Genomic DNA, 25,512 nt, shown 5'->3' with positions numbered 1-25,512 from the left:
GGCATACTAGTTACGTGTTGTAAGAGCAAGCCTCAAGCAACTGAAAAATACACTTATCCGGCATCTACCAATCCACATAGGTGCTGGGTACCCAGGGCTTTATTCTTATCACTTAATTGATTGAACAAACAAATTATTAATTAACCCTCTGATCAAAACAGTGGAGATTGTCAATAACATATACATCAATGTATGGGATCACCAATACCCCTGAGCAGAACGCCCTGCATAAGGTAGTGGACACAGCCCAGGACATCACAGGCAAAACCCTCCCCACCATCGAGAACATCTACGGGGAACGCTCCCGTCAGAGAACAGCAGCGAGCGTCAAGGAACAAGATTCACACCAGCAGGTTCAGGAACAGCTGCTCCCCCTCCACCATCAGACTCCTCACTGACAAATTCAATCAGGGACTCATTTAAGGACTCTTGCACTTTATTGATTTCTTCTCTCTGTATTGCACAGTTTGTTTACATTTCTTCATTTATTTACATTTTCTTGAGCACAGTTTTTGCACTAACTTTAAGTGGTAATTACCTGGCCGCAGAAAAAATAATCTCAGGTTTATATGTACTCTGACGATAAATGTAAATGTGAACCACCCCTCCTGTAAGTATTCCCGGCCTGAGATAGACAATTGCAAACATTCACAGTTCTGTGGGAGGAGCTTTCATCATCTGTCTCAGAATAGATCACGATTCTGAGCCGGGAGAAGTGTTGCTATTGTAATAACTATAATATTTTGGGGAATTTGTAAGATTTAGAGTATACACACATTTTTTAAACAGATCTTATTTGAAAGACTGAAGAATTCACATTGCAGGATCAGTTATTTCACCACTAGGTGCTAATGGCTCATGAAAGGGTTTTGTTTATACTTAGGATAACAACTTGAGCAGAAGGAGCAACTCCTGTTTTTTTGCTGGAGATAGTGGGGGTTTTGCAAGTCACATGAGTCACACGCTTTTTCTGGAAGTTTCAGTTGAAGAGAGAGCGAAAAAGAGAGAGGACAAACTCTCTCAGTCAGCATGTGTGGGACACTGAACAGTGCAATCCAGGAAGAACTGATGAAAAGTTCCAAAGCAGTGGATGGCTGGAAGTGTTATCTGACTGATACTTCTCTTGGAATAAGAGGAACAGAGAGGAGCTTTGTGGTGGCCTAGAGGAAGAAGTTACCATCTGGAAAGCCCTGATGGGGCAAGTTTAATCAGCGAGACCTTGAGGTGACTAATGCTGGTATCTCAGTTGTGGAAATCCTGGAACAACAAATATTTCTCTCTGCAAACCCTACAGGAACCTCCCTGAGTGGTAAACATTTACTTTTTGAGCATCAAAGCCTGGTGAACTTTATACATGTTCAATTCTGTGCACAGTATAAGAATTGCCTGCATCCAGAGAACTTGGAAGAAGTGAGATTGAACTGTGAACCAAGGAACTTTTCATAAATTCACACACACGTTACATACACGTGCGCTTAGAATTAGAAGGGGGTTAATTTGGGTTAGTGTAAGTATAGAGATAAGTTAAAGTTTGATTCTATTTTCATGTTTGAAGTTGATTAAAAATAACTTTTGTTTTAAAAACTACTTGTCTTGGTGAATGTCTATTGCTACTGGGTTTTGGGGTCCTTTGGGCTTGTAACACTATTCACCTTCTCAATTCCCTGAAGAACTTTATGTGCTCCAATGTGATCATGCATATTCTACTCTCTGGAGATTTGTAATGAGGCCTGACATGCTGCATTTAGTCAGAGGCGGGAATACTTTCTCACTCAACTGTCCTCAGAAAATAAAACCTTCACTGATAGAAGTTTCTGCACTTACCTGGTGCAGAATCTGTGCCATTCTGTCAAACAGGGTTTTCAGGAAGTCCCCTTCGTAAAAGGTAGCCGCTGAACAGCAGTTCTCTGCAGCGTTGGAGCTGCGTGGCCAATTCCAAGCTCGCACTTTGGAACAGCATTCCTGGAACTGCAGAGCACAAGTCAGCAAGGATCTATTGACAATGTCAGCCATGCAGTAAGGGCTCTGCACACTGTACCAGAAGGAGCCTGGGGCTGTGGAACACAGTACCACATGGATCTCGGGGCTGTGAAACACAGTACCACATGGATCTCGGGGCTGTGAAACACAGTACCACAGAGAGCCCAAGACTGTGGAACACAGTACCACAAAGAGCCGAGACTGTGGAACACAGTACCACAAAGAGCCGAGACTGTGGAACACAGTACCACAAAGAGCCGAGACTGTGGAACACAGTACCACAGAGAGCCGAGACTGTGGAACACAGTACCACAGAGAGCCCAGAAGTGGAACACAGTACCACATGGATCTCAGGGCTGTGAAACACAGTACCACAGAAAGCCCAGGGGTGTGGAACAAAGTACCACATAGAACTAAAGTTGTGGAACATAGTACCACAGAATCTAGGACTGTGGAGCACAGGACCACAGAGATCCAAGGATTGTGGAACACAGTACCACATGGATCTCATGGCTGTGAAACACAGTACCACAGAGAGCCCAGAACTGTGGAACACAGTACCACATGGATCTCAGGGCTGTGAAACACAGTACCAGAAAGAGCCAAGACTGTGGAACACAGTACCACAGAGAGCCAAGAGTGGAACACTGTACCACAGAGAGCCCAGAACTGTGGAACACAGTACCACATGGATCTCAGGGCTGTGAAACACAGTACCACAGAGAGCCCAGGGCTGTGGAACAAAGTACCACATGGAACTAAGGTTGTGGAACAGAGTACCACAGAGTCTAGGAATGTGGAACGCAGGACCACAGAGAGCCCAGGATTGTGGAACACTCTTACAAGATAAGAGTGTTGGAGGGTCAGGGTTGGGTCAAGATGTCTCTGAGTGGTTGCAGAACATTCTCAAAGAGGTGGGGAAGTAGACAGAGGTCATTATGCACGTTGGATTCAGTGGCCCAAGTGGGGAAAAGGATGAGGTGCCGTGGAGTGGATTTAGGTAGTCTGAAACAAGATTTTTACTGTAGAGAAAGACACGAGGGCTAGAGAAAGCAGTCAAGGGCAGTGTCAGGACATCAGTTAGTATTACACGAGGAGGTGCTAAAGCTCCTGATATGTTACGTAGATAAGTCTCCTGGGCCTGATCAGATATATCTAAGGACACTGTGGGAAGCTGGAGAGGAAATTGCAGGTGCCCCTGGCTGAGTCATCATTAAGTGGAGGTAAGGTGCAGGAAGAATGAAGGGTGGCAAAAGGCTGGGAACTACAGGCTAGTGAGCCAAACATCAGTAATCAGTAAGTTACAGGAGAGCATTCTGAGGGAGATATATATGCACTTGAAGAGAGGAGGGCTGATTAGGGATGGCCAGCATGTAACTGGGACGTCATGTTTCACAAATCTGATTGAGATGTGATCAAGATGGTTGATGAGGGCAGAGCTGTAGACGTGGTATGTATGGATATCAGCCAGGCATTCGGTAAGGTTCTGTACAGTAGGCTGCTCTGGAAAGTTAGATCGCATGGGATCCAAGATAAGATGACAGAATGGATAGAAAATTGGCTTCGTGAAAGAAAGCAGAGGGTGACGGTGGAAGGTTGTGAGTAGTGGTGTGCCACAGGGTTCGGTGCTGGGCCCATTGTTGTTCATATATATTTAAATCAATGGTTTAGATAAAAACATACTTGACACAATCAGCAAGATTTCAGATGACACTGACTTGTCTGATATTGTAGATAGTGAAGACGGTTGCCAAAGGATCTTGATCGGTTGGGCAGGTCGGCAGAGGAATAGCTGATGGAATTTAATACAGAGAAGTGTGAGGTGATGCATTTTGGGGTGGTCTGTCATCAATGGGTCCTGCATAGCGAATGGTAGGGAACTGGGGAGTGTTGTAGAGTGGGATCCAGTGCTGTACCTTGAAAATAGAGACACGGGTAGATGGAGAGATCAAAAGAAGCTTTCAGCACATTGGTCTTCATCAGTCAGAGTACTGAGCAGAGTTGGGATGTCATTTTGAAGTTTAAGACATTGGAGTATTCTGTTCAGACTTGGTCAGCATACTAAGGGAAAGATGTTGTCAAACAGGAGAATATTTACGAGGATGTTGCCAGTACTCTGGGGCTTGAAATTCAGGGGGAGGTTGAACAGGTGGGGCTTATTCCTTGGAGCTCAGGAGAATGAGGGGGTGATCTGACAGAGGAGTACAACATCAGAGAGTCTTTTGCCCAGAGTAAGAGAATCGATAACCCGAGGACATGGGTTCCTGTTAAATGTCTTCACCCTCACTTTAAACCTGAGGGGTAATTTCTTTTACACAGAAGGGCTCTGGAGGGGGTGGATGAGGCAGCTACTTCTGCAATATTTAAGAAAAAAATTAAATCGAATCATGGATAGGATGGGTTGGGAGATGGGCCAAACACACGCAAGGTGGGACTAGAGTGGGTAAGATATTTTGGACAGCGTGGGAAAGTTGAGCCGAAGGGCCTGTTTCCACGGTGATCTTTGGATCACTCCCAGTGCCCTTGTGAGGTTAGGAATAGACAAACAGACCGGAGATGTGCATGGCCGAGAAATGTGTGCAGGGCACAGGGATTCAAGTTCTGGGATCACTGAGATCTCTAGAAAACTAGAGGGGGACTGATGCCCAGGGAGGGAGATTTATTAGTGCGACTCAAGAGGGTTGAAGCTAGTTGGGAAGTGAGTCCCACAGCAGGGATGGAGCAGATGAGAAGTTTGGCAGCTGGGGTGGTTAGTACAGAGCAGTGTTAGTCGACAGGATACATGGGAGGAGACTGAAGGGTTTAACTGCAGATGAACCCAGGGTGAGGACTGGCTCGGGAGGCAGGGATATATTGGCCATAATAGAAACATGGCTGAGAGGGGCAGGTGAGCACTTCAAATATTCCAGCTGCTATAGGCAGGAAGAGAGATGGGGAGTGTTGCCTTTCATTAAAAGGTCTCTGGCATTTGAATCATTGAGGCAAGGTGGCCATGGGCTGGGAGGTTGCACAAGGCCTCGTGGAGGGGCACTAAATGGTGGTTCAGAAATCCTGGAGGAGTTGATGACTGGAGTGCTTCGGCCAACAGATGACGTCAATAGACCCAGTATCCTGATTGGTCGTATCCAGGATCAACTCATGGAATGCAGGGTTTCAGGAAGCATCATTCACTCAATCAGAGATCAATACATCTGGACAGTGGTCTCACCAGTCGATGAGCATCCAGGAGATAGGTGTCGTCGCTAGAGCCAGCCACGAGGTGTGATGTCTTCACTGCGTCAGGAACAAGGCAGAGAAAGCTATAACAAATCCAAAGAAGCCAAAGCTTTTGAGATGTTAAAGGAGACTTGCACATACTCAGAAACTTCTGGGCACCTTTCAGGATGCCAGGGCACATCAGTGAAAGAAAACGAAGGCAGAATACAGGCAATAACTTCAGCTGCACTTATTTCTGTTACATTCTAAATGTAGTATTACATGACAATAATAGAATCTTTATCTTTAAAATTAACAAACTGAACCTGAGAGAGAGTGGTAAAAACAGAAATGCTGGAGGAACAGTGTCCCCTGGAGGCAAAAATATATTACCAACGATTCAGGTCTGGGATAGAAAATTGGCCTAATGGAAGATATCAGAGGGTGAAGGTGGAAGGTTGTTTATTGGGTTGGAGGCCGGTGACTAGTGGTGTGTGTCAAGGTGCGGTGCTGTTTGTCGGTAATTTAGATGGAAGCATGCATGGCATAATTGGCAAGTTTGCGGGTGGCACTAAAGTGTCTGGTATTGTAGATAGCGAGGATGGTTGTCAAAGATCTCAGCAGGATCTTGATCAATTGGGAAGGGGGCGGAGGAATGGTTGCTGAAATTGTAATACAGGTAGACCCCTTTCGGGTTCAAGTTCGGGGACTCGTGTCTTAAGTTGAAATAATAGCGCCCTCTAACCTTTATTTAAATGTAATTTAAACACTGAAAAACTATTATACGGCACAAATTAAACTGAAAAAAAAATTATAAAGCTGAGCTGCATGTCGCGAGTGTGGGGAAACATCGTAACTTGAAACTGAGAGTACCTGATTCTGACTGTTGTATCTTTGAAACATCGCAAGTCGGGACGTAGTAAGTCGGGGTCTATCAGAGAAACGTGTGGTGCTGCAACTTGGGAAGTTGAACATAAATAGAACTGATGCAGTGAACAGTAGGGATCTTGGAAGTGCTGTAGAGTGCAGGGATCGAGGAATAAAGGAACATAGTACCTTGAAAGTGGTGTCACAGGAGGTTGGGTGGTGAGGCCCCATTTGGAGTATTGTGTCCAGTTCTGGTCACCATGCTACAGGAAAGATGTTGACGAGCTGGAGAGGATGCGGAGAAGATTTACAAGGATGTTGCCAGGATTTGGGCCCTGAGTCATAGGCTTCTTCAGGTGGATTCTCCGTTAAGAATGTGCCTGAAGAAGAGGATGTAGCCCTTTGACTTGCCGTTCAGGTGGCAGCGCTAAAAGCACAGCGCTGGCCACCTGAAGGGACAGCTGCACTGGGATGTGCATCTGAGCGCACTCCAACTCCTGTCCCTTGGGCTGTTAAGTTAGGCTGGGACAGCCAGTGCGTGCTATCAGCGCGGGGACATCCCACGTGGAATGTCCTCACACTGATCGCTCTGCCCACCGGCGGGGGAGAAGGGGTCTGGAGCAGCCGGTAGGGGAGAAGGGGGCTGGAGCGGCTTGCGGGTGATTACGGGGGCTGGAGCAGCCAGCAGGGGGGGTGTGGGCTGGAGCAGCCGGCGGGGGGGAAGGGGGCTGCAGCAACCGGCGGAAGAGAAGAGGGCTGGAGCGGCTGGCAGGGGAGAAGGGGGCTGGAGCGGCCAGCAAGGAAGAAGGGGGCTGGAGCAGCTGGCGGGGGAGAAGGGGGCTAGAGTGGTCAGCGGGGGAGAAGGGGGCTGGAGCGGCCGGCGGGGGAGAAGGGGGCTGGAACAGCCGGTGGGGAAAAAAGGGGGCTGGAGCAGCCGGCGGGGGAGTATGGTGCTTGTGTCGGGTACCGGCATTGTTTTGGCCAGCCCTCTTCTCCCCCGCCAGCCTCTCTAGTCCCCTTCTCCCCCATTGGCTGCTCCAGCCCCCTTCTCCCCTGGTTATCGCTCTAGCCCTGCAGTCACCGCGCTGACAGCCCAGCCAGCTACCCCTGCCTCGTCGTCCTGCGTCAGGGGAAGGGGCAGCTGGGAGAGGAGCTGTCAGGCGCTAGCCAGCTGACTGTCATCCTGAATGCAGCCGCTTTCAGGTGGCTGTATTCAGATTGCTGGGGAGACTCCTCCTCTCGGAGGAGGGTTACAAAGTTACAAAGTTCGCCTTGCAGGTGCCTCCTGCACATTCATGTGGCCTCCCAACATCTGCATATTGCCAAATTATGTGGCTTTACAAGCAGGGCAATTGGCCACCTGAAAGTGCCTAAAGGGAGAGGTCAAGCAGGTTAGGGCTTGGTGCGCAGGAGGATATTTTTTTAAATTTAGACATACAGCATGGTGCGACAGAAACACTACAAGAGGTGTTTGGGAGATAAATTGGGCAAGGTTTGTTAGAGCAGGTCACACAAAAACTCTTTAAAACACAGAATTTTTGCAAGAGTGTTTGAAAGTGTGTTCAGACTCATAATGGAGTGTCATTTGCAAAAGGCAACAAATGTAACAACAGGCAGTAGCAGCATTGTCTGGAAGAGAACATTTACTGTCTAGAAGGTCATGTGATCTTTGCAGGCAGAGAGCAGAAAAAAAAGAGGCTTTGCTCTCAGAGTGGAGGGAGTGAGAGAGGAGAGACACAGACATCGCTTTTAGAGGGTCAAGCTGGCAAGTTCTGGAAGACGGCCTGGTCAAAGGAGAGGACTGGCTGTCCGGGGTTTCCCTTGGATTAGGTGAAACAGAAAGGAACTTTGTGGTGATCTGAAAGAAAGAGAACCCTGAAGGGGGCAAGTTTCGTCAGCAAGACACCGGAGTGGCAACCATTTACCTGTTAAGCCCCAAAGCCTGGTAAACTTCTGTGCACAGTACAAGAATTGCCTGCAACCAGTGAGATTGGACTGTGAACCAAAGAACTTTGCTGAACTTACATGCACGTGCGCTTAGAATTAGAAGGGGGTTAAGTAGGTTAAGTGAGTCAATAGAGATAAGTTAAAGTTTGATCCTATTTTCATGTTCAAAGATAATTAAAAGCAACTTTTGTTTAAGTAACTCTTTGTCAGGGGGAAGTCACGTGATGGAGTAGTGGCCGGACGGTGAACTCCAGCCCTCTCCAGAAAAGTTGAAAAAAATAAAGGAAAGCACAAAGGCACAAAAATAAAAATTAAAGTAAAGTGAAAAAAGAAAAATCGAAACCAACGGTAAGAAGAGAAGAAGAGAAGACAACGGAAGAAGAAGGAGAAGGCCTTACCTGTTCGAAGAGGCCCGCGGTGGAGAGAGAAACCCGCTCCCTCAGGTCGGTAGAAAGTGGACTACAAAAATGGCTCGCTGAGCCGAGTAAAAGTGCGTGATGCACATGCAAAAAAACACACCGACGGGAGGGGCGACCAGCTGGGGAGTCGATCTCCACAGCCGGCAATGACAGCTACACAACAGCAGCAGCAAGAGGAGAACATAGAAGACAACGAAAACAAGAAAGAAGAGAAGAAAAAGAAAACAAAGAAACAACAGATGGCCAACCCAGAGGAAGAAGAAGAGGAAGAGGAAGAGTACAGTGAAATGGAAGAAGAAGGGAAAGGCAAGATAAAGGATATACTTTCTCTTATTAAAGAATACATGGATTCATTTAAAGAATGGCAAGCACAAGAATTTAGTGATTTAAGAAGAAGAATAAACAGTACAGAAGAGAAAGTGAATAAAATAGATATGACCTTATCAGAAATGGGAAAAAGAATGGACAAGGTGGAAGAACGAGAAGCAGCAGTAGAAATGGAGGTAGAGGACTTAAAAAAGAAATTAGAGGAATCTAATAAAAAAGTTAAAGAGACACAAGAGCTGTTAGCTCAGAAAATAGATATAATGGAAAATTATAACAGAAGAAATAATATAAAGATAGTGGGCCTTAAGGAAGATGAAGAAGGCAAGAATATGAGAGAGTTTATAAAAGATTGGATCCCCAGGATCTTAGGATGTCCAGAACTACAGCAAGAAATGGAAATAGAAAGGGCACATAGAGCATTAGCCTTTAAACCACAACCACAACAAAAGCCAAGATCCATTTTAGTAAAATTCCTAAGATATACTACAAGAGAAAAGGTACTGGAGAAAACAATGGAGAAAGTAAGAGAGGACAACAAGCCACTGGAGTACAAAGGGCAAAAAATTTTTATTTATCCAGATATAAGTTTTGAACTCCTGAAGAAGAGAAAGCAGTTCAATACAGCAAAGGCGATTTTATGGAAGAAAGGGTATAAATTTATGTTAAGGTACCCAGCGGTACTTAAAATAATTATTCCAGGGCAACAAAACAGTCTATTCTCGGATCCAGAGGAAGCAAGGAAATTTGCAGAACAACTACAAAACAAGCAGAGAGATGAAGACATGTAATAAGAGTAAAAATGACCACGATCTATATGTATGTGTGTAAAGGGGTATATGTGTGTATATATATAGTGTGCATACATGAATGGATCCATATTTAGAGGAAAATATATAGAGTATAGACAAGAATTAATAAGTGAGGGAAATGGAATAGAGGGAATAAGGAGAGAATTAAGAATGACCTTTGTTACATATGAAAATTGAAATCTTTTCTGGGGGGGGCTGGGTGGGGAGGAGTTACGGTCACTGCAAAATCAGCTGACGTTTGCGAGTGAATTCGCAAATCCAAATGGAGAGGGGAGATGTGGTTGTCCGACAAGGGATAAAGGACAACTCAGGAGGGGGAGGGGAGATTGGGGTTAAAGAAGTTTTAAATAGGAGAATAGGGAAAATGTTTGATGTTTTAGAAATGTTGTCTTATAAAGTGTTCAAAACAAGAAAGCAGAAATGGATAAGAAGGAAAGATAATGATGGAGAAACGGAAAGGGAAGATAAACAAAGTATAAAATGGCTACACTGAACTATATGACTTTAAATATTAACGGAATACATAACCAAATTAAAAGGAAGAAACTGCTAAATTTACTGAAAAAAGAAAAAATTGATATAGCATTTGTGCAAGAAACACATTTAACTGAATTGGAGCACAAGAAATTAAAGGGAGATTTGGTAGGACACGTAACAGCAGCGTCATATAATTCAAAAGCAAGAGGAGTAGCTATATTAATTAGGAAAAATGTGCCAATTAAAATAGAAGAGGAAATAATAGATCCAGCAGGGAGATATGTAATGATAAAATGTCAGATATATTCGGAGTTTTGGAATCTACTCAATGTATATTCACCTAACGAAGAAGATCAAAAGTTTATGCAAGATATTTTTTTTGAAGATAGCAGATATGCAAGGGAACATATTAATAGGAGGGGATTTCAACCTGAATTTGGATTCAAATATGGACAAAACTGGGAAAAAAATTAACAGAAAGAACAAACTAACCAAATTTATAATTAAATCGATGGAAGAAATGCAACTTTTGGATATATGGAGGAAACAGCACCCAAAGGAAAAGGAATATTCATATTACTCGGCTAGACATAAAACATACTCAAGAATAGACCTATTTTTGTTATCAGCTCGTATGCAAGATAGAGTAAGAAAAACAGAATATAAAGCTAGAATATTATCGGACCATTCACCCTTAATATTGACAATAAAGTTAGAGGACATCCCTCCAAGAATGTATAGATAGAGATTAAACTCCATGTTACGTAAAAGGCAGGATTTTAGAGAATTTATTGAAAGACAAATTAAAATGTATTTTGAAATAAATACGGAATCAGTGAAAGATAAGTTTATACTATGGGATGCAATGAAAGCGTTCATTAGAGGGCAAATAATAAGTTATGTAACCAAGATGAAGAAGGACTATAATCAGGAAACAGAGCAGTTGGAAAAGGAAATAGTAAATATAGAAAAAGAATTAGCAATGAAGGAAGATACAACTAAAAGAAGAGAATTGGCAGATAAAAAATTAAAATATGAAACACTACAAACATATAAGGTGGAGAAGAATATAATGAAGACAAAACAGAAATATTATGAACTAGGGGAAAAAACGCACAAAATTCTAGCATGGCAGCTTAAGACAGAACAAGCTAAGAAAATGGTATTGGCATCAAGGAAAAAAGACAAACAATCACAGATAATCCAAAAGAGATCAAGGAAAACTTTAGAGAATTCTATGAACAATTATACCAAACTGAAAACGAAGGGAAAGAAGGGAAAATAGATGAATTTCTAACTAAAATTGAACTACCAAAACTACAAATAGAGGAACAAAATAAATTAACAGAACCATTTGGAATAGTAGAAATGCAAGAGATAATAAAAAAATTACCAAATAATAAGACACCAGGAGAGGATGGATTCCCAATAGAATTCTATAAAACATTTAAAGATTTATTAATTCCTCCCCTCCTGGAAGTCATCAACCAGATTGATAAAACACAAAGCTTACCAGATTCATGTAAAACAGCAATAATTACAGTAATACTAAAGCAAGGGAAAGATCCACTCACACCAGCGTCATATAGACCAATATCTTTACTTAACACAGATTATAAGATAATAGCTAAACTATTAGCAAACAGATTAGCAGAGTATGTACCGAAAATGGTAAATCTAGACCAAACTGGATTTATTAAAAAAAGACGCACAACAGACAATATTTGTAAATTTATTAACTTAATTCATGTAGTAGAAGGGAGTAAAGCACCAACAGTAGCAGTTGCTTTAGACGCAGAGAAGGCCTTTGACAGAGTAGAATGGAATTATTTATTCAAAGTATTGCAAAAATTCAGTTTACCAGAGAAGTATATTAATTGGATTAAAGCATTATATAAGGGACCGTTGGCGAAAGTGACAGTAAATGGATATGTATCAAAGCAATTTAACTTAAGCAGGTCAACATGGCAGGGATGCCCACTATCACCTTTATTGTTCGCGTTAGCTATAGAACCACTAGCAGAATTGATAAGAACAGAAAATAATATAAAAGGGATAAAAATAAAAGACAAGGAATATAAAATCAGTTTATTTGCGGATGATGTTATAGTATACTTAACAGAACCAGAACTATCAATAAAAGAATTATATAAGAAATTGAAGGAATATGGAGAAGTGTTGGGTTACAAGATCAACGTAAATAAAAGTGAAGCAATGCCTATGAATAATGCGGATTTCTCAAAATTTAAGAAGGAATCACCATTTAGATGGCAAATGCAAGCAATAAGATACCTAGGTATACAAATAAATAAAAATCTCGGCCAACTATATAAACTCAATTATTATCCACTAATGAAAAAATTACAGGACGATTTAGAGCATTGGAAAGATTTACCACTAACACTAATAGGAAGGATAAACTGTATTAAAATGAACATTTTTCCAAGGATATTATACCTATTTCAGGCATTGCCAATACACCTGACAGAGAAATTCTTCAAAGAGTTAAAGAAAACAATAAGGAAATTTTTATGGAAAGGGGGGAAACCGAGGATAGCACTAGATAAATTAACAGAATGGTATAAACAAGGAGGCTTACAATTGCCAAACTTTAAAAATTATTATAGAGCCGCACAATTAAGATACCTATCAGATTTTTATCAAACAAGGGAAAAGCCAGATTGGACCAGATTAGAATTAGATAAAATAGGGGAAAAGATACCTGAACACATATTATATAAATGGGATGAAAAATTGGTACAGTATTACATCATCTACTCAATATTTGGAAGAAGATTCATGTAGAAAGAAATAAAACAAATTATCAATTACCAAAACTAATATTGACGCAAAACAAGTTACTCCCTTTTACAATAGATAACCTTTCCTTTAGAGAATGGGAGAAAAAAGGGATCAAAAGAATAGAAAATTGTTTTTCAGGAAATAGATTCTTATCCTTTGAACAAATGAAAGATAAATACAATGTAACTCAAGATACAGTGCTGGCATAATACCAATTGAGATCCTATTTGAAGGACAAATTAGGAAGCAGTCTGAGGTTACCAGAGGGAAGTAACTTTGAATATGTGATTACAGATACAATGATAATCAAAAGATTTATAACAAATATGTATATTAAACTGCAAGAAAAGGAGAATGAGGAAACAAATGGTAAAACTAAACAAAAATGGGAACAAGATTTAAATATAAAGATAAAAAAGGAAACATGGGAGAAGTTATGTTCTGGAATGATGAGAAATACAATAAATACGAGGTTACGTATGATACAATATAGCTGGATACACAGACTATACATTACACCTCAAAAGTTAAATAAATGGGACCCGACAGTATCTGATAGATGTTTTCGATGTAAAAAAGAAATGGGAACAACAATTCATGCAATCTGGACATGTGAGAAAGTAGAAAAATTTTGGGAAGATCTAAACCAAATATTAAATAAAATTACAGAAAACAATATACCAAAGAATCCAGAGATCTTCCTCCTAAGTAACATAAAAAACAAAGAATTTGGAATTGATTTGGAGGATGCACAAAAAAGATTTGTTAAGATAGCTCTAGCCGTAGCAAAAAAATGTATTATGTCAACCTGGAAATCGGAAGATAATTTGAAAATACGACAATGGTATATAGAAATGAATAAATGTATTCCATTAGAAAAAATAACATATAGTTTAAGAAATAATATTGAAATATTTGAACAAATATGGGAGCCTTACATGAAACACAATAGCGAAAACCTACCGGGGACATTCACTACCTAAATTAACGAAAGGAGAAGGAAATTAAAAGAATTGACTCAGTGGAATTTCTTGTTTATTTTTATTGAATGACAACATTGTTTGACTGGTTTAATGTATCCTAGATTTTGTACTTTAAATGGACGGGAGGGGGGAGGTAGGGAGGGTGGGATGGGAGGAGGGAGGAGGGGGGAGAAAATGGCACTGTATATATTTGAAAAGGAAAAAGTATGTATCATGGTTAATGTGGTTTATGGTGTGAAAAATAAAAAAATTTAAAAAAAGTAACTATTTGTCGTGGTGCATATCTATTGCTGCTGGGTTTTGGGGTCCTCTGGACTCGTAACAATGGTAACAGGACCTTCCACTCCACAAGCCCGTGCCACCCAATTAACCTGCAACCCTGGTACATTTTTGAAGGGTGGGAGGAAACCAGAGCACCTGGAGGAAACTGACAGGGAAAGCGCTGGCTTCAAATCCCGGTCGCTAACTCTGTTACAGTGTGATTCTAACTACTACGCTAACCACGTCGCCCTTAATTTCATGAAGGTACATGGAAGCATGAGAGGAATAGAGTGGGTAAATGCAGGGAGCCTTTTGCCCAGTGCAAGCAAATGAGTAAACAAAGGTCAGAGGTTTAAGATGAGGAGGGAAAGATTTAACAAGAACCTGAGGGTAACCTTTTTACACAGAGTGTGGATCAGCCTGTCGGAGAAAGTGATCGAGACTGTTGCAGTGTTTAAGAAAAAAAACTGGACAGATATATAGGGTTTCAATGAATGTGGGCAGGTGGGACTAGTGTGGGTGGTTGGTGTGGGCAAGTTGGGCTGAAGGGCCTGTTTCTGCCTTGACTATTACTGGCACCTACCGGTCTCTGTATGAAATATTTGCCCCACACATCTCCCTTCCTTCGCCCCCCCCCCCCCCCCCCCCTCCACCTCACCTTCAATGCATGTCTCTTGTCTATAATGTTTTTGGCCCTGGAAAAAAAGATTCTGATCATCCAACCCTCTCATGATTTTATAAATCTCTATCAGATCTCCCCTCAGCCTTGTTCGCTCCAGAGAAAACAACCCAGGTTAGTTGAAGCTCTCCACATGAACTCAGAAACCCTAAACTTGGCAATATCCTGCTAAACCTCTTTCTGAAGCATCTTTCCTGGAATAGGGCCATCAGATTTGCACTCAGTATTTCAAGTGTGGTTGTGCACATGCATGCGCTCAGATAGGAATAAGGATATGAACAGCAGGTAAACAAATGGGACTAATTTAAATTGGTATCATGGTCAGCACAGAAACTGTGGGCCAAATGGCCTGCTCCTGCACTGCATTGCTTTACGTTCTATGTTCTAATATCATTTGTTTCGAACATTAAAATCAAGCAGCCACGTTGTAAAGTCAGGATAATTAGAAATAAAATTGAAATAAAGATGAGGGAGAAAATGACGTTTTGTAGAAATGCTTATAAGTATAAATCATCCTATCATCAACCTTGACGATGTATTCCAAAGCACACACATGAACTGCTGTTCCTAGAGATTTAATATAATGTGGATATGATGAGGTCTTTTTCTATAATGGTGCAAGTATTTTCCCATTTTTTCCCCCTAAATATAAAATTTATTCACAATAAAAGAATAGATACAAAGGAAAAGTGCAAAGTCTTTTCATATCCTTTGTGTCATATTCGTACGTACAACTCATTACTGTACATTTTAATTTTTTAAAAGTTTAAACGTATGTGATAGTACAGATTCTATCACCAATGTGTATATGTACAGATGGTCGTGTAGGATGACTGTGATTGGCTGAGAGTGTAGCCACACCTACTGGCAGGTCTTAAAGGATTGAGCCAGACCAGGTCATTCTGGACTGGTCGACCTACTTGTGATATGCTCCAGTCTTTTAGTTAATAAAAGCCTTGGTTTGGATCAACAAGCCTTTGATTCTTTCGACACGCTCTACGACATACAGCACAGTAATGAGCCACAAATTACACCCAATTAACCTACACCTCCGGTACATTTCAAACGGTAGGAGGAAACCGGAGCCCCTGGGGAAAACCCACACAGACATGGGGAGAACGTGCAAACTCCTTACAGTCAGCACGGGATCAAACTCCAGGTCCCGATCGCTGGCGCTATAACGCTGACCATTAATTATACAACATCGCACCATTCCCTTGACTGTGGCTCCCTGGAGTTACTTCCCCCTCTGATGTTTGAGTGACTCCTCCTCCAGTCTCAGCCCTTCAATGCTCGGCAACAGAAGGTCTCTAGACTGTGGTCCTTCCCCACATCCCCCCTCTTCGCGTTGGCTGCACCAAGCCTGGAACATGCCAGTCGGCAGCGCCACCTCGCCGACATCTCCGTGTGCTGAAAGGCCAGCGGGTTTCGGACAGGCTGAAGTGCGTCTTTCATCGAGTTGGTGGTCTTCCAGCAGCTCTGGGTCATCTGTCTGCATGCATCCCCGTGGGCAGTCCGAAGATCAAAGGATCCTCTGTCACTCTGCCATTGGGGATGACCCATGATGTGGGGAAAAGCTTTTTTTCCAAGTCAGAATAAGCACAGACCCAAGGAACTAAATACTAAATTTGGGTTGAGAGCAGGGTACTGTATTTTGGTGATCCTGTACTGAGCACAGGAAGTTGGGGTGCGGAACTCACCTGTGTACAATTCTGCTGACCCCTGGTTTCCCATTAGCCTTTGCTGCTTCCTGTGTGCTTGCTGGTGCAATGAGCCAATCCGACGCCGGGTATCTGCTTCCCAGATAGATATCAGTGAAGAAAGGATCATCTTCCAATTCTCTGGGTACAAAAAAGAAGGCAGGTCAGTCTGCCTTACACCATCATCTCCATGTGTGGCACTGCTCAGAATTGGCTGCACCAAAAATGGCACTTCAAAGTGATCAGAGCAGCTGAAACACAGAAGTCTGCAAACGCTGCGATTGCAGTAAAAATGCTGAAGGGGCACAACCAGTCTTACAGGAGGTAAAGAAATATTACTGACGATTCGGGTCTGAGCCCTTCAAGGTACAAGCAAAAAGCAGGAAGGCATCTCAATAAAGACACTGAAAGAGAAAGGGGAAGAATGGGAGGGGAGGAATCCAGTCCAACAAACAAAAGGTGTCAATTGGATATGATGAGAGGAAAGGTTTGCCTCTGTGAAAGGAGAGAGAGGGAAAAGTGAAGAGAAGGAACTAGAGGAACAACACATCTTATACTGTCTAAGCACCCTCCAACTATATGGCATTAACATTGACTTCTCCAGTTTCCATTAAGCACTACCCGCCCCAGCCTCCGTTCCCCCCTAGCTCTCTCTCTCTATCTCTCTCTCTCTCTCTCCCCTTTTCCCTGCCTCCTTTCATGGAGCCAAAATCAATTCTCACCTCTTATCATATCCATTAACACCTTTTGTCTGTTGGTCTGGACTCCTCCCCCTCCCATTCTTCCCCCTTTCTCTCTCCAGTCTCTCTATTCAAATGCCTGCCTGCTTTGAGAGCTCAGGCCCGAAACATCGGTAATGTATCTTTACCTCCTCTGGACGATGCTAGACCAGCTGAGTTCCTCCAGCATTTCTGTGTGTTTTTTTTACAAGCAGAAATAAATTTTCCAGCCCAACATTTATGGCTCTTACATTATTAATATATGGGCTTCACAATATATTGGTGAAGCCAATAATTTCTTTAAATACCTTGGAGAGGATGATGAAGAATCTTCTCCTTGCAGAGGTTACACTGGCTTTCGAGGAAGTGAATTCCAACGAGAGGACACAACTTCACACCCTCTGAGAGGTGTATAAGACCAGACAGCATTGATTTAAGGAAAGTGGCAGGAGTATAAAGGAGATCTGACCAAGACTATCTTTACCTAGAAGACGTTGGAATCTGTAAGGCTGTGCCTGAGGGGGTGGTTGAAGCAGAGATTCCAGTTATGATGGTGAAGTATGTCAATAACTGCCAAGGCAGGAGGCTGGGCCAATGGGCTCTTTCTATGATGCTAGATATCAGTTTACTTTATGGGAGCACTGGAGGCGAATCCAGACACTCAGTGTCTCTCTTTTGCTTCTCTTTCTCAATTTGTTAAGGGCATCGGGCAACGTTCATGGCAACTCTTTGTTTGCCATACGTCAGGCAAAAGTTGAAGTAGGTCATGTATATTGCACTTTTATGAATTATTACGTGATAATAAAAGAAACATGTCTGTTTTAAATGGGCAAAGCCTAATTTTTAAACAGTAACCTTGAGTTCTCGGATCTCCCACAAGAGGACACAACTTCTCCATGTCCACCTTGCGTGGACCCCCCTCATGGCTTTAAATATTTTAATGTTAAAGTTTTATATCTTTCAACCTGAGGACCACTTCATTCTTTTTGCAAAACCTGAGAACCCAGTTAACACAGGGTGGCGCTGTTACTGAAGAGATGGTCCACTAAATGGTCAGGCTCCCTCTGCTTTATTCCAGTGCTTTCCGACTTCTCTGTCCTTGATGTTAGTCAGCGGGCAAGCTGGTCCTGTTCTTATTGCCTTTTTTTTCTGAATCTGGCACCAGCATCCTGAGACTATCGGCTTTAATTATGCATTTTTACCATTCTTTCAATGGTATCGAGAGATATCAGCACCTGATAGATTCACCTCACACTTTTTCATTCATACCCAAGAGGTAACTGGTTTGGGAAAGGCAGAACCTCCTGTTTTGACATCAAGGAGGCACTACTCTAAACAGGGGTATCACAGCCAGCACCACCAGGCTGAGGAACAGTTTCTTCCCACGGGCAGTGAGAATGCTAAACAACCAAAGGAACTGCTCGCACTAACCCTCCAAACTCTAATCTTCGCAGCAAAACATTATTTATTTTTGTAGATCAATACTCGCCCTGTAATGTGTGTTGCATCCGTGTGTTTTGCACTGAGGACCAGAGAACGCTGTTTCATCGGGTTGTACTTGGGACGATAATAAACTTAACTCGACATTTAGCTTGCACGTTGAGCTTTGTTCTTGCAAGTCTCCTAATCTGAGGAACCCAAGGCTAACGGAGATTTACTAGCAGGATGGGATTTACCTGATAACACCCATCATGGGGCCCCACACTTCTCAAGGTATTTACAATCCTTCTGCATTCTTTCACAAGCAGCAAGCCACATGTGGATATTAATTAAAATGGATCTATACACGGCAGACCCTTACTTCCACGTCAAATCAAGATCCTCTCAGTCTCAACTCCAGCCGAAGGCTGGGTTGGAATTGCAGGAAAGGAAGAGGACACGAGGGGATGGGCATAGGGACAGGTTTAACAAAAGGAATATAATGTGGAAAATATGAAATTAGTACAATTTTTTTTAAGAAAGGATGTCATCTAAATTATGAGAGTTTGCAGAGGGATCCGGCACTCCAGTGAAGGATTTACAAAAGGTTACAATGCAGGCACAATATCGAAATAGGGAATTGCTAATTGGTTTGGGGAAGGGTTCTACTTTGTTTATTTGGGAGCATTGGGTGTAGTATTGGAGGCACACAAGACTGCAACTGGCAGAATCTGGAGCGTAAAATCATCGGGTGGAGGAACTCAAAGGGTTGAGCAGCAGTTGAGGTAGGAAGATGGTCGATGTTCCAGGTTTAAACCCTTCATCGGGAATGAGGAAAAGTGTTCAAGAGCAATGTAAAGAGGACAAGGAGGGCAGGGTGAGGCAAGCGCCCCGCACGGGATTGGTTAACCAGGGACCCGATGGTCAAAGCCAGCAGTGAAGCAGATGCCAGACACACAGGTAAGAAAAACAAACATTATCAGATACTTGGAAATGCTATCTGAACCCAGTCTTGCGTTGCGGCACGTCTTAAAAGGCCACATATAAAATTTAAGTTAATGCTTCTGCTTATTTTCATCAGCGATGAAAGTTAATCAACATTGTATTTTGATAGACTTTGTCCACAAGTGAGGAAAATGTCTGAGGGGCAGTCTTTTTACAAATCGTGGTCTGACTTTCAAATATACCAGCAGTCTCTTGGTATATTGGTCGCAGGTTGAAACTTGTCCATGAGGTTCAATTCATCATATTTAACCAGAGACGCAGGAGTCCTAGTGGTATTCATAAGAAGGCCTTATGAAAGACACCCAAACTTTCCCACAACAACCAGCATGAATGACAATTCCTGCGGTTACCTACTCTGTCTCATTCAGATGTTCATTGTCGGCAGCCCCCTCTTCTTGTCCACCGTTCTGGGCAATGTAGCAGCGGTCACTGAGGTTCCGGAGCACCAGGTTATAAATGATGTGTTCATGAGATTTCTGCAGGATCTGCTCGAAGAATCTGAGACTGCATAGACTGATCTGCAGGATTTCAGAACACATATAACTCGCTCGGGTGTCAACAAGAAAGGTGAGCTTTGCACCTCAGGACGGGAACACGTTGAACATTCGTCAGTGGCAACAGACAATTTCAACAAACTAATTCTAAAATGGGGCACAAACTTTCACAGAGAGGCATTGCTAAATTATTCCAACTCACACTCCACATTTCTCCATTATTGCTTTCACAGGGCCTCAAATGTAATAAGCCCAATTGCATCAAGACTGAATAGAACCATAGAACATTACAGCACAGAAACAGGCCCTCTAGACCATGTAGTCGGTGCCAAATTATTATTCTGTCTAATCACATTGAATTACACCCAGACCTTATCCCTCCCATCCATGTACCTATCCAAATTTTTCTTACCAATAAATGTTAAAATCAAACCCACATTCACCACTTCAGCAGACAGCTTGTTCCATACTCCCACCACCCTCTCCATGAAGAAATTCCCCCATGTTCCCTTTAAACATTTCACCTTTCACCCTTAACCCATGTCTCAGTGGAAAAAGTCTGCTTGCATTGACTCTATCTAAACCCATTATAATTTTGTATACCTCTATAAACTGCACTCATTCTTTGATGATCCAGGGATCCCTGTAACTCAGCTCCTCTCTTCATTCTCTAGATCTTATCAGTATATTTCCTGTAGTCAGGTGATCAAAGCTGCACACAATACTCCAAATTTAGCCTCACCAAGACTTATACAACTTCACCCTAATATCCCAACTCCTGCACTCAATACTTTAAGAAGGCCAAATTGCCAAAACCTCTCTTTATGACCCTATCTACCTGTGATGCCATTTTCAGGGAATTATGCATCTGTGTTCTCAGATTTGTTCAACTGCTCTCATCAGTGCCCTAGTGTTTACCATATTTGTCCTTCCAAAGTTCAAAACCTCACACTTGTCCACATTAAATTCCATTTGCCATTTTGCAGTCCATTTATCCAGCTTGTCCAGATGCCACTGCAAGGACCTTCCTCACTGTCCATAACACCTCCAATCTTTGTGTTATCTACAAATATACTGATCTATTTTACCACATTATCATCCAGATTGTTGATATAGATGACAAACAACAATGGACCCAGAACCGATCCCTGAGGCACCCCACTAGATACAGGCCTCCAGTCAGAGAGGTAATCATCTACTAACACTCTCTGGCTTCTCCCACAGAGCCAATGTTTAATTCAGATTAGTACCTCATCTGAATACCAAGCCTCCCATGCAGGACCTTGTCAAAGGCTTTACTAAAGCCCATGTTGGCAACATCCACAATCTTTCCTTCATCAACTTTCCAAGTAATCTCCTTTTAAAACTGTTTAAGTTTGGTTAAATACAACCTACCGCACACTAAACCAAGTCAACTATCCCCAATCAATCCCTGGCTATCCAAATACTCATATATCGATCTCTTAGAACATCTTCCAATAACTTATCCACTCCTGACATCAGGCTCACCAGCCTATTATTTCCCAAATTATCCTTAGAGATTTTTGAAATAAACAAAACATTAGCTATCCTCCAATCCTCTGGCACCTTATCTGTGGGTAAGGACACTTTAAGTATCTCTGCCAGAGCCCCTGCAATTTCTACAATGGCATCCCTCAAAGACTGAGGAATATCTTGTTAGATCATGGGGATTTATCCACCCTTATTTGCCTCAAGACAGCATGCACCTCCTCCTCTTTAATTTGTATAGGTTCCCTGACATCATTCCTTGTTTGCCTCGCTGTGACCATCTCCCGAATAAATACAGATACAAAAAAATCCATTTAAGATCTTCCCCATCTCTTTCAGCTTCATACACAATTGACCACTCTGATCTTTAAGAAGACCAATTTTATCCTTTGCTATCCTTTTGTTCTTAATATATTTATTGAAGCCCTTAGGATTTTCCTTCACCTTGTCTGCAATCGCAACCCTCATGTCTTCTTTCTATACTCTTCAGTACCTAATTTACTCTGTGTGGCCTATACCTGTTATACACCTCTCTTCTTCTTAACCAGATCCCCAATATTCCTCGAAAGCCAAGGTTCTCTATGCCTGTTAACTTTGCCTTTAATCCTGACAGGAACATACAAACTCTGTACTCTTAAAATTTCACCTTTGAAGGTCCTCCACTTAACTCTCACATTCTTGCCCGAAAACAACTTATCCCAATGCACGCATTGTGGATCCTTTCTAATTTCCTCAAAATTAGCCTTTCTCCAATTGACAATCTCAACCTGAGGACCAGACCTATCTTTTTCCATAATTATCTTGAAACTAATGGCATTACGATCACTGACCCTATCTGTTCATCTATACTCACTTCTGTCACCTCAACTCTCACATTCCCTAACAGGAGATCCAGTATTGCACTCTCTCTAGTTGGTACCTCGATATATTGATTCAAGAAACTTTCCTGAACACATTTGAAAAACTATAAGCCTTCCAGCCCTTTTACTTCACGGGAGTCCCAGTCAATGTATAGAAAGTTAAAAATCAATTACTTTTGTAACTTTGTTTCTTGTAGCTGTCTGCTATCTCTCTGCAGATTTGCTCCTCCAATTACCACTGACTATTGGGTGGTTGATAACCCTATGACCTCACTGCACTAATCTGTCCTCATTCCACTGACATTATCTTATTGCACTGACCTGTGACCTCAATGAACTGACCTGCAATGATCTTCATTCACCTCAACTAAGTTGCACAATGTGCCAACTTCACCCGTCCCTGTAATGTCCACACTGCATTAAGCCATGACTGGGAACTCACCTCGTCTGACAGGTGGTTGCAGCGCTCGATCAGGTGGGAACGCAGCGGGTGACAGCCCGACTCCGTGGGAACCTCCGCCTGTCTCTCATCCCCCAACAGAAAGTGAACCAATTCGTCAAGTAGCTGAGAGGATGTGACATGGGATACAATTCCCTTGAGCAGTGCAGTGGCGGAGAGGATTCCGATCTCAGACCTAGAGACAGTTAATCGCAAACATTGAAACGTGAACAATGCAAGTAGGCCATTCAGCCATTCACTTGCTCTCCTATTCAATGTGATCTTCCAAATCCCATTCCAGTTTTCTCTCAACATCCTTCCATACCCAAGAACAAAATCTCTTTCAAGGATTTGGCATCAACTGCTTTCTCTCGTAGATAATCTCACATGTTCACCACTCTCTGAATCATAGTTATATAAGTATGGAAATAGACCCTTCAACACCCTGGAGATCCCTGTCGAAGCTAATCCCCTTTGCCTGTGTTTGGCTTGTACCCCTCCAAGTTATTCCTATCCAATTACCTGTGAAACGTGAAAGTCTGCACATGCTGTTGTGACAGAGTATATAGATAAAACAGATCTTATTTGAAATATTGGAGCTATGCTAGACATAGTGGCTTCTCAGACCTTTTTGCAAGAGCTTTGAAGAGTGTTCAAGAGACATCACTAATGGATTATTGGTTATCAAAGGCAACAGATGAAAGAGCAGGGTGGAGCCGCTGCTGTCTGAAAGGAGAGTCTGCTGCTGTAAAAGGATCATGTGGTTTTGTAAGCAGAGAGAGTCAAACAGGTTTTCTCTCAGTGTGTGTGAGACACACACACACACACACACACACACACACAGATCACTCTGACTGTGTTTCAGCCAGCAAGAGCAGCTGGAACTGAAACAGGAAAAGCTGGCAAGAAGCCCCAGTGTGGAAGATGGCCTACTCACAGCCCCTGTGGTTCATGCAAGAGGTGAGGACTGGCTGTCTAATATTTCACTTGGAATAAGTGAAACAGAAAGGAACTCTGTGGTGACCTGAAAGAAAGAGGTTATCGTCTGGAGATCCCTGAAGGGGCAAGTTTCGTCAGCAAGACACTGAAGTGACTGATGGAAGTACATCAGTTGTGGATGTCCTGTTACAACACATCTCTCTGAATGCCAACAAGAACCATCCTGAGTGGTAACCATTTACCTTTCAAGCACCAAAGCCTGGTGAACTTTATACATGTTAAATTCTGTGCACAGTATAAGAATTGCCTGCAACCAGTGAACTTGAGGAATGAGATTGGACTGTGAACCAAAGAACTTTTCTGAACTTGCACACACATTACAAACACGTGTGCTTAGAATTAAAAGGGGGTTAAGTTGGGTTAATAATAGATAAGTAAATGTTTGATTCTGTTTTCATGTTTAAAGATCATTAAAAGCAACTTTTGTTTAAGTAACCATTTGTCTTGGTGAATATCTATTGCTGCTGGGTTTATGGATCCTCTGGGCTCGTAACACTGTGATTGTAGTGAAAACACAGAAATGCTGGAGGAACTCAGCAGGTCTCGCAGCATCCACGGGAGGTAAAGATGTATAACTAACTTTTCAGGCCTGAGCTCTTCTTGAAAGTATGAGTAAAAAGCAGGCAGGCATCTGAATTAAAAGGCTGGGAAGAAGGAAAGTGCAGGGGAAGGAGCGCAGACCAACAGAGCAAACCTGTTAATTGGATATGGATAGGAAGTCAGGAGAGAGGAAGGGTGAGAATTGATAGGGGACCAGTGTTTGCAGAGCTGGAAGGAGACAAAGGGAAGAGAGAGGCAGAGCAAGAGGAAAGGAGACAAAGGGATAGATGATGGGGTGGGGAAGGGGGCTAATGGAAACCGGAGAAGTTGATGTTAATGCCATTGGGTTGGAGGGTGCCCAGACGGAAGATGAAGTGTTCTTCCCCCAATTTGCTGCTGGTCTCAGTCTGGCAGTGCATGAGACCATGTCAGCAAGAGAATGGGGGGGGGGGGGGGGGGGCGGCGAAGAAATTGAAACAGGTGGCCACTGACCTTAAAGTGCTGTTAGAAAGTGGCAGGTTGTGGGCATAACGGGAGATATGGATGAAAGAGGATCACAGCTGGGAGCTAAATATCATTGGAAACATATCCTATCGAAAGGACGGGCAGGTGAGCAGAGGGGGTAGGGAGGCTTTGTTGGTCAAAAAAAAATCAAATCAAATCCTTAGCAACAATGGACATTGGATCAGAGATGTAGAATCCTTGTGGGTAGAGTTGAAGAGCTGCCAGGGTAAACAGACCCTGATGGAAGTTACATTTTAGTCTCCAAGTAGCATTCAGGATGTCATTGGTGACTTCAATATGCAGATTGACTGGGAAAATCAGGGTGGTACTAGTTTCCAAGAGAAGGAATTTGTGGAATGCCTGTGAGATGACTTTTTAGAGCAGCTTGTAGTGGAGCCAACTAGGGAAAAGGCAATTCTGGATTTGGTGCTATGAAGTAAGCCAGATTTGACGAGGGAGCTTCAAGTAAAGTAACCCACAGGAGGCAGTGATTACAATAGGATAGAATTCACACTGTATTTTCAGAGAGAGAAGTAAAAATCAAATGTGTCAGTTTTACAGTTTGACCAAAGGCACGA

The 25,512-nt window shown here is 42.6% G+C and overlaps 1 protein-coding gene across 6 annotated transcripts in view; it reads right to left on the bottom strand.

The window, feature by feature from the left end:
• Nucleotides 1-25,512, bottom strand: part of LOC138754049 (FHF complex subunit HOOK interacting protein 2A-like) — a 103,134-nt gene that overhangs the window by 6,666 nt on the left and 70,956 nt on the right. For 5 of the 6 annotated variants that reach the window (XM_069917789.1, XM_069917790.1, XM_069917792.1 and 2 more), the window contains 5 exons: nt 22,895-23,087; nt 19,944-20,107; nt 16,447-16,587; nt 5,189-5,279; nt 1,825-1,968 (listed from right to left, as the gene is read on the bottom strand). In XM_069917789.1, coding sequence (XP_069773890.1) covers nt 1,825-1,968; nt 5,189-5,279; nt 16,447-16,587; nt 19,944-20,107; nt 22,895-23,087 — 733 coding nt within the window. The remainder of the gene's footprint in view (nt 1-1,824; nt 1,969-5,188; nt 5,280-16,446; nt 16,588-19,943; nt 20,108-22,894; nt 23,088-25,512) is intronic. The other variant, XM_069917793.1, reaches the window with a different exon arrangement.

Source organism: Narcine bancroftii, chromosome 2 (assembly GCF_036971445.1).
Source record: "Narcine bancroftii isolate sNarBan1 chromosome 2, sNarBan1.hap1, whole genome shotgun sequence".
Classification (NCBI taxonomy): Eukaryota; Metazoa; Chordata; class Chondrichthyes; order Torpediniformes; family Narcinidae; genus Narcine; species Narcine bancroftii.
Note: the sequence above shows the minus strand (reverse complement) of the source record. Positions and strands in the feature narration are given on the sequence as shown.